Source organism: Telmatherina bonti, assembly GCF_933228915.1.
Source record: "Telmatherina bonti genome assembly, chromosome: 16".
Taxonomy (NCBI): Eukaryota; Metazoa; Chordata; class Actinopteri; order Atheriniformes; family Telmatherinidae; genus Telmatherina; species Telmatherina bonti.
In genome coordinates this window covers 22554598-22564525 of record NC_136614.1, presented here as the reverse complement: position 1 = coordinate 22564525, position 9928 = coordinate 22554598, and the positions used below count along the sequence as shown (strand labels likewise).

The 9928-nt window shown below is 37.1% G+C and overlaps 2 protein-coding genes across 3 annotated transcripts; one reads left to right on the top strand and one right to left on the bottom strand.

Annotated features, from left to right (window-relative positions):
• The first annotated feature begins 1178 nt into the window (after window positions 1-1178).
• On the top strand, window positions 1179-3333 carry atraid (all-trans retinoic acid-induced differentiation factor). The gene is made up of 7 exons (XM_079255967.1): window positions 1179-1300; window positions 1440-1570; window positions 1902-1970; window positions 2443-2514; window positions 2603-2724; window positions 2806-2906; window positions 2996-3333. Exons 1-7 carry the CDS (start codon window positions 1202-1204, stop codon window positions 3098-3100), a joined length of 699 nt encoding a protein of 232 aa, XP_079112093.1. The 5' UTR covers window positions 1179-1201; the 3' UTR covers window positions 3101-3333.
• Window positions 3334-4414: 1081 nt separating this feature from the next.
• eif2b4 (eukaryotic translation initiation factor 2B, subunit 4 delta) lies at window positions 4415-9683 on the bottom strand. Of its 2 annotated transcripts, XM_079255949.1 has the most exons (14): window positions 9654-9683; window positions 9189-9226; window positions 8900-9071; window positions 8503-8718; window positions 7906-7988; window positions 7663-7689; window positions 7179-7270; window positions 6945-7059; window positions 6034-6110; window positions 5789-5891; window positions 5563-5690; window positions 5120-5297; window positions 4840-5020; window positions 4415-4711 (listed from the first exon to the last, which is right to left on the bottom strand). In XM_079255949.1, exons 1-14 carry the CDS (start codon window positions 9673-9675, stop codon window positions 4512-4514), a joined length of 1632 nt encoding a protein of 543 aa, XP_079112075.1. In that variant the 5' UTR covers window positions 9676-9683; the 3' UTR covers window positions 4415-4511. The 2 variants fall into 2 exon arrangements, with proteins under 2 accessions (XP_079112075.1, XP_079112076.1); XM_079255950.1 differs by lacking the exon at window positions 7663-7689.
• Window positions 9684-9928: the final 245 nt, after the last annotated feature.

The window sequence follows — 9928 nt, the reverse complement described above, 5'->3', positions numbered from 1 at the left end:
ACTACCAGAGGTGCCAATGGAGGAGGAGGAGGAGGCTCTGACACGGTTCCTCCACTGGTTTGTAAGTCCGGTGAAAGCAGTGCCAGGCGACGGGTGACTGTTTACCACCTCACTATATGGAGCAGCTAATGTACTAACTCGAATTTGAACTAAACTTCTCCCACGTCAGTGTTAAACTTTTCTCTCTGTCGTTCCCACAGCAGCCATGTTGCAAGTGTTAAGTAATTACACCTTAACTGTTAGCATTAAAATAACCTTTTCCTTCACCATATGCAATTTATACAAACTTAAAACCACCTACTGTTGCGAACCGAGTTTTAAGTAATTCAGCTGATTAACGCAACCACATGAAGTTTCTGGATGAAGGGTGCAGTTGGTTCCTGTGTATCCCTAGAGCGTCGCAAAGCCGCTGGTGAACCCTTTCAAATGTGACGGAGACAGTTGCAGGTTTTTCCTAGTCTCCTAAATTTACTGCACTAAAGTCTACGCGGCGACAGAGTTTACCCATAGATTAAATGCGGGCCGTTTGGTTGAAAACGCAATGTGTCGCTCCAGCCTAGCCGTTCTGTGTTCAGCTAGTGTACCTACTGGTCCATCAAAAAACATTGCAACAACCCTTCTCGACTGAACCATTCCATCATAATCGCGGGGGGACTACTCCTCACACCCGCAAAGCATAGTGTAATGTGTAGGTTTACATACAACAATTGTGTCATATTTTCCTTTTACATTTTTAACAATATTTTTCTAAATAATACCAAAAACGTTTGCAACTTTTCATATTAAATTCCACTTAATTATATTAATGTGTGAAAACCCACTCTATTTGGTACAACCCAAAATAACACCGAAAGCGCTATAAAAATTCAATAGCAAAATGTGCTCTGAATTTAATCTACATAAATTAAATAGACAAAGATGTTACATTGTTTGCCTCCTTTAAACGCCTGGCTTTTTTTTTTTTTTTTTTATGTCGTTTTAATTACTAAAGAAGATGGTTACTTTGTCAGTATATTATCATCATTGTTTTTCATTTTCACTTTAAAATACATTTTTAAATACTTTTAGTTTAGTCACAATATAACCCTTATGTCGGTTTCAATGCCACAATATTTGGCTGTATGCGCAACTGCAGCGCAAAATATTTGGCGGCAGCTTCCTGTCACATGCTGCCTACAGTAAGATCATATGACCTCAGTCAATGAAAATGAAAGCTGCATGCTGCTGGATAAAATCTGTACTGCTTGTTTTGATCTTTAAAACATGTTTTAACGCAACTTATACACTGACTAACCAAGAGGTAAGACTGTGATGTAACTGTTATACCGTGTAGGGTTTTCTACAGTGGGTAGGTGGTTAAACACAACCTGAAAAACAACATGTTTTGATGGACAGTGCAGTGTCCTTATTATTGTTTACCACCACCGTTTTTTTCGCAGGTATGTTCGCTCTGCGGTGGGACAATCCTCAACAACACTATGGTGGGTCGGTTTTGTTCCTCATCCTTTGGACGGATAGACGGCCGCTGCTGCTTAAAGAATAACACTGGCGACCCTGATTATGTCATAGGGTAAGACCATAGACAGTATACAAAAGAGGGTAATGTTGCCTTCAAGTTCTGTCGGAAACATGACAGTTAGGTTTGAACATGAACATTGTATAGTGTGGTCTTGAATTTTGTTGTATAGATCGGATTTAACTTGACCTGTATGTAAACCGATATGAAAGACATAATTTAAGTGAGAACTTGCAGTGCTGAAAGGTTAAGATGAACCGTTTATTTGCCTATGTAAATATATGAGTCATGATCTTTGTTCATATTTAACAGAACATGTATTAGGACAAGTCTGTTCTGCACAACATGAACTTTGTTTTTCTCTGTTCTCTCTTTGTTCCGCCAGATTGGACCTATCCAATTGTTCACTAACTCACATGGAAGATCTCCAGGAAGCAGAGACAGCATTAATAATGTAGTTACACAAAATGCACTATCACACCCTTTTTACACCATTAACACTGTCAGACCTTTGTTGCATAATATAACCAAATAAACAACCTGAGTGGGACAGGAGTCCCCTACCTGCATAGTTCATCAGTGAATTTTAATTACAAATCTATTTTAAAAAAAAACCAAAAAAAAAAAGAATGGTTCTTATCACTAAAGTAGATTGTGATTCTGCACAACTGCATGAACCTGTCTAACTAAATAATTCATTCTGTCTTGATGCACACCGGAAAACAATTATGTATTGCCAAGAAAGATCTTAGACAAGATATGAACATTCTTGAGAAGGCGAAATTTTGTGCAGCTTAACTTTTATCTATTCCACTGAAAAGCACTGTCTTCATGGGAAATTAAGCCCACACTTCCACCCAATTCTGAACATATACGGTGATTACTTTTACTATTTTTGTGTCTTCTGTGACCTGTTTATTTTCCAGAGACCTCTCACTCAATCCCATTGTCAACTTAACTGACACAACATTTCAGGGATTTCGTGACCTTAATTTCATGTAAATATTTTGCTTATTTACCTTAATTATAACCAAATCTTTTAAGTTCAAGCTTCATTTATTACATCTTTATCTCATTGTCATACAGCATTTTGCCACAGGAGATAGTTTGCCCGGGAGGGAATACTTCTTGGCAAAAGATAGAAGTCAGAGAGGGAAATCGCCTTTGTGAAGATCAAATAAATATGTGCAACCAGACTGGACAGCTGTGTGAGTCTATTTTAAAGCTTTCATAACATCTAAAGATACTTATTTTCATGGCTTTTATTGACAATTATTGGAAATCCACAGCCATGAACTGTCCAGAGAACTCCCTCTGTGCCCCTGACGGCCCTGGGTTCTATGAATGCAGCTGTGCTGACAACTACCACGGATACAAGTGTCTTCGAGAGGTCAGTATGTTACTTTTAGATTGTTAACTTTTATTATTAAGTTTATAACTAATACAGTGAAGTTAAGCATCTGTAAAAAATGCCACCAGGGGGAGTTTCCAGTTCTCCAGGTGTTCGGACCTCTTGCTGCATCTACAGTTGTGGTTTCCTTCCTGCTGTGGGCCACCCAGAGACGTAAAGCCAAATCAGTCTGAGGCTCAGCTGCAGCCAACTGCTTTTAAACTGACTCTCCTGAAAGGGACAATGCTGACAAAGGTCAAGGCAAAGACAGTGTTCTTAAAAATTTTATAGATGTTATATACTTTGAGGGGCAGCTGAATCTTATTTAAGGACATTTTGAAACTGACAATTCTTTTTTTTTTTTTTTCTTATCAATGGTATTTTAGCTGGGGAAGGGGGTGGTGGGAGGCATTCTCTTACATTTTAGATTTCCACAAATGACATTTTTAATATTATTTCTACAATCAGTTGACTGACAAAAAAAAATCTGATCAGTGAGGCTAACATGGTCAAACATGCACTGAATACAGTTTGAGTTTACATAAATACTATCTTGTACAGTGTGCTTGAGAAGATTTGAGCAACAGTTATTGCATGTTGAACATGTGTTTTTATAGACAGAATAAATCACAATTCCAGTTACCAACCCACAAAACTGCAAGTTGAACTGTGCTTTAATAGTGATTATAGTCATGTTAATATCAAAGTACTTTTTTCCCCCCTGGTTTATAGGGTTTCTCTGCTGTAGCATATTATGTTTTTGTTTTTAATTGAAGGATATTTAAACTGACCACAAAAAAAGGAAGAGAGGGAAAACAGTTGAATGCAGAGTCTAATAAAAAAAAATTGCTGATTTTCAGAACTACATTATAAATACTGTTGTTTCAATTCAGAATGTGGAAATGTGCCTTTTTGTGTACTGTTTCTGTTTTCAATGAGATTCAAGGTTCCAATAAATATTTTAAACAAATGGAGATCTGCTTTTATTACTTTATGGCCATCATACTGTGCATGAATTGCCATTGTGTATTAAATAAGACATAATTTATGACCATCTCGGTCCTGCATTTGAAAAACTTAATGAAGTTGGTTAGTTGCAGTTATGTTGAATACATAGCTAAATACTTTAATTTCCCTTAAATAGCAGGAAATAAATGTAATTGTTGCAGTAATAATGAAGTAATCCCTGTTCAAGTTTATACAAATTCCTCAAGCATTTCCTTTTCTCCATGCAGTACACAATGTGGACTGAAACTATAAACTTACTGGTTCATGTCTCCACTTTTTGTGTGCTCAGGTAATTTAAAGAAAAAAAAAAAAAAGGTATTTTACAGGAGTCATAAAACTCCCCTTGAGCATAAATTTCAGCAGTACTTTTCAAACAATCCGTAGCTCTTTCAAAATAACATTTTTGAGATGATCCATTAACATACAACATTTTACCTTTTATTAAGAATACAAACACTCTTTAAAAACACACACAGACACCATTAAAGAAAAAAGCTTATGCCATTTCAGATATACATTTATTGCATGCTAAAAGCACGATATTGTGTGTTGTGTGCAAGCCTTCATGCACACAAACTGATGTGAAATGGAGATCAATCACTGGTCCACGTTTTTGACTCGCAGCACCACAGGAACTGAGGTACACGGGATCATTCCCAGTTCTGTGATGACTAGATCCACAAAGTCCGGCGGCGTGACATCATATACTAGGTTAAGCAAGCCCAGAGAGGGAACTTGCTGCCAGTTCTCTAGCTGGGTCTTACCTTTACGGGTCACAATAAGGTCATCAGGGTCATCTGGAAACAAAAGATGAGGATTAAACAAAGGAGAATCTCAGCAAAAGCAGACGCTGAACAGACAAGGTTTAACACAAATGCCTTCCATCGAAACATTTAAATAAAATCCTATTTAACAATTTGCATACCAAGTTCATTGGATACGAAGGAATCCGTCTGTACCCTCTCACAGAACTTGTAAGTCTCACAACACACCAGCACAGGCACATTAAAGGCTTTGGCCACCAGAGCTATTTGTGAAGTCCCCACTCGAGACATGACATAACCATTGGCCAGGAGAGCATGAGCACCAAGAAACACCTTTGAAACCTATAATAAGGAAATAAGGTACTCAGACTTTAATTCTTTGGTCAAAATGATTTGATACCATTATTTGTTTCACTAAATCCATTGGAGCCAAATGAGTACCTCTGGAAGGATGTAGGAGACAGCTGAGATGAGAACATAGGTGCAACCAATGCCTTTCTGGACCAGGCGCCTCAGGGCCTCCCTGCCTTCCAGGCGAGGCCTGCTGTCCACCACTATGACACGAAACTTCCTGCCTTTGTCAAAAGCCTCACAAAGGATGTGGTTGACCAGGGACGAGCTGACAGAAAAAAAGAAAAAAAGAAAAAAAACGGAAGAAAGGAAAGTTAAACTGGGTAAGGTCCGAGCAAAATGGGGAAGAAAAGAGTTTAAGAGGAAAAAAAAAAAACAGGGAAGAGAAAGTGTATGCAAAGAGAAATGTGTCCAGACATGCACGTTTAGTGTGTTTTTAACATTATAAACAAGTGAGAAATATTTAGTAACAAGGAAACGGTTAAATAGAAACAAGTAATCACACACAAACATATCAGTTTTTAGTTGCTTACCATCCATAAACCAGGATGACATCTCCATTACTGATCTTTTCTATGGAGTATTCAGCAATAGCTGTAGCAGCAAGAATGATCTTCTCATTAATGTACCACTCAATAGAGCTCAGCAGTTTCCCCTTTGCCTGTGAAGTTACAACACAAAGCGAGATTAACAATACTGTGTGTGTGTGTGTGTGTGTGTGTAAGGTTCAGTTATACATCTTTAATGGGTCACACTAACCTCTTCTTCCTTGAACTGACTGGGAATATTGGAGATCTCTTTCTTTATGTATTTGATTGCATTGCCCATGCTGGCTGATAGGGGGCGACACTGATTCAAAAAACTAAAAGAGGAAAGGCGACACTAAGTACAGAGTTTAACCAAAAATGACCTAACAGGTAAATTGTCCAGTTTACAAATTTATAAATTCTGAGAAAATGTAATAGTGTGTCACGATTAACAGTAGTCTTTTTTTCTGGGAATACCTGATATAAGGTTTCAGCTTGTTCACCAAGTCTCTTGACAGCTCTTCATTTGGAGGTGTAGTATAGTCCCTTATTACCTGAAGAAGAAAAACATCATAAGTTCACTTTATAGAACAGCAAATTTGTCCACAATCTATAAAATAAAAAACAGATGTTTACACAATTGTCATTTAAGATTTATGTATCAAAACTCAAACCTGTTCCCCCTTTTCTCACATTTGTTAAAAGCACACAACATTTGGCCTTTGAGTACAATGGTAAGCAGTAGTCACAGATGGCAATCATTTTCAATACGGGTGCTGCAGAGCTCACTTTTTGTTTTAAAATAAACATTTATAGATCACATCTCATATGAATATTCAGAAGAAAAAAAGAAAAACTTTGCATGACCTCAAAACATGAGGTTGCTGGACTGTGTAATGTCATTCCTTCAAGTTGTCATAGTTACAGATCTGCCACATATTGTAGCCCCCGGTGCACAAACAGTAAACATGTTACTACTGAGAATGCAAAAGGATTTCATTGGCTTACTTTAACATGCGTACTAGTGTTTAAAGAATCTGCTTTCACCATCGAATTAGGATAAAAATAAATAAATTTAAAAAAAAGTATGAAAACTAACGCATGCTCACAGTGTCTGGATAAAAAGAAAAATTTTAGGGACACACAAATTAGGACAAATAATCTTTTCATTAGACTTTACATTATGGAATATTGAAATTCTTTGTGCTAATGCCTTAAATATTGAACAGTGAAAATGAAACAAGACTTCTTCCCTGTTCAGATAAAAAAAACAAATGCAACCAAATACACTTTTTTTTTTAAACTTCCTTTACAGTTTAAACATACAGGAGGAAGAACAAGATTATAAGGGAGTAAGACTGAATGGCGTACACTTAATGAGACAGTACCTGATTGAATGCATGTAACAAGGCAACCGAGCGAGCATTGGATCCTGCCACAATACCCTGTGAATACTGGAGGCCCAGTCGTACAATAGCAGGATGAATCACTGTGGAAGGAATGCTGCAAAAAAACAAAAACAAAGCTCAGTCGTAACAACGCTGAAAGAGGATTTGGTGGATGAAGGCAATTTCTTGTCAGTAAATTAATCCAATCCTTTTCAAACCAAACAAGCCTCGAACCTGAGTTGCTGTGTTAGAGGGGTTTTGCGACTGTACTGATGGAGATGAGAAAACAGGCTGACTTTGTAGCCGTAGTCTGAGCGAAGTGGGATCTGAAGCACACACAGATAGAGAAATTAGAATATTTCATGGATTAAAACAGTTTTGACTGATGAGGCACAGCCTGGACACTGAATGACACAAAACATTAAATAACTAACCACAAGGGAAAACTCACAGTCAAACAAAAATATATAACCAAACTATGACTACTCTCCAAACATAGACAAACGTATACAATAAAAACATTACACATGCAGTTTGTCATACATGCAGTACCAGTCTGTCTTTATTAAAAAAACAATAACAAGCCTCTCAATAATTTTTTAGTTGGTTTAGGAAAACAAGCAAACAGTTAGCAAACAAACAAAGAGTAAAAAAATCAAAACAAAATAACTATGTTCACGGCACACATTTTATAAAACCTAGCCTCAACGGCTTATACCTTTTTAGCAGCATTGTACATTGGTGTCTGTAAGAAATGTTAGGAATAATCACATGCTGTTCTAACAGATGGTAACTTAGTGCAACGCTGCAGGGATTATTTTTTAATTATTATATTATTATTTTTTTTAAAAAAAGGACGGCAAATAAATTTGACAAAAAACTATAAGACTATATTGAAAGCATGCCATCAATCAGAAAAAAAAATCCCTCTGTGTTATGGGTTTTAGAAATCATGTCCAACCTGTTGTCTTTCCAATTTCTTGGCCAGCTTCTTTAAAACATCTGGGTTGTCCACCTGAATGTGTTCTGGGAGCCTCTTCACCACTGGACACACAAACATGGTAATTTTCCTTACAGTAGAGCATCATTACCAACATTACGACAATAATGCCTCAGGAGCTGGCAAAATAACTGAGATGGGCTGAAGTGTGGAGTCAACAAGACTCTGAAAGTGCTCTGGCATCTAAAATGCTGCAAGTAGGAGCAACACACATCAGCACCTTGTTGTTACTGGTTCATAGTTTAACTCTGTTGGACCCCAGTTGTGTAGTTTAGCAGTACTATAACTTAGACCTGGACTTAATCTGCTGTTTCAAGATACTGAACAGTATTTATTGCGTAAGTTGTAAGAAAAAAATAATGCTTTGAATCACTAAAATATGATAGGTAAGCACAGATTGCTGAAAGTGTGTCAAATTAATCAATAACATTTTATTTAAAAAGCACTTTACAACATCCACAGTGGATCAACATGCTGGGCAGAGATAAAACCAAATAATAAATAAATAAATACATAAATAAACAAATACTTAAAAATGTAGTAAACTATAAACCATACCTGGCTGCAGCTCACTGGGTGGAACTTTTGATTTGCTTGTGGCAGCCTGCTGTCCGGTCTCCCCTTTCTTGTTCTGTTTGCTGGCCCTCTCAGCCTCTTGCCGAGCTCTCCTTTCAGCTTTCAGCTCAGCTTTACTCTTGGCAGGTTTGTCTGCTGGGGCAGGAGCCTCTGAGGCAGGCACAGAAACTGACACAGGTGCAGGCACTGCTGGAGGAGCTGCAAAAGACCAATTACACACATAATCAGAACATTTCAATTGTTAAAAATCCAAAAGGTAGTCAATACAAATTTGCCTGGATTTGATCCATACTGCAATCTTATTCTTATGACAATGTAATTTGAATTGTTTTGTGACATGGATCCAAAAACAAAACCATTCTTAGCTGTCAATATGCACCTTTATGTGTTGAGGACTGAGCTGGAGGCTGGGGTGTAGCAGCAACTGGTTTCTTTTCTTTCTCACTTTCCTGTGAAGCCCGGTCCTCTTTTTTCTCTTTGTTTTTCTTCTGTTGTTTCTTCTCTTTCCTTAGCCGCTGCTTCTCCTCTTTAGTCAGCTCTTTCCCTTCACTCTGTTGAGTCAGATCATATGTAAGAAAGTAAGAACAATAATGACTATTACTGTAAAAAAAAAAAAAAACAGGCTAATGCAAGACATTAAAAGAAATTCAAGTTAAGCATTTGCCAACCTTTGCACGTTCAATGTCATCTTTTCTGTCCGGTCCATCTGTAACACGAGCAAAAAACATGAACACATGGATAAAGTGATGATGGATGAGCTAGCAAAATCCTTTCAGATGATGATGTTGACTGTTTATAGCCATATATTTGCACTGTTTAAAAAGCGCTTACACCAATAAGAATTCCATAACTTCTTCAAAGCATACATATCTCTTAAAAATACCGATTTACTAACTTTAAAACCTACTAGTAAAAATGATGCAACACCACCACGACGTGCTTGTTTAAACTACAGTAAATGCTAACGTTAGCAGTGCTGCATCTAAAAATTAAAGCCTACTTCAAGCCTGAACTGAAACCACCACAAAATGTCTATACGTAAAAAGATTGCTCTTTGTTACAATCAATTCTTAAAAAGCCTAAAAACTTAGAAACTGGTTTAAATCCCAGATGTTACATGCTCACAAACTCACCTGTCACTTCACTGTCAGCCATCTTTACGATACCACTTCACTTCCTTGGCTGCTACAGAAACTACAGTCCAGCAAAAGTCACATCGCCCCCTGGTGGAAGTGATAGTACAGTGTACCGCCGTAGTGGCTACAAAATCAGGAGATTATTGTCAAGACTAAGTTAACTTATCAGCTTAGATAATAAAATAAAATAAAATAAAATAAAATAAAATAAAATAAAATAAAATAAAATAAAATAAAATAAACTCTATATCTGGATTCATGTTTTATGCGGG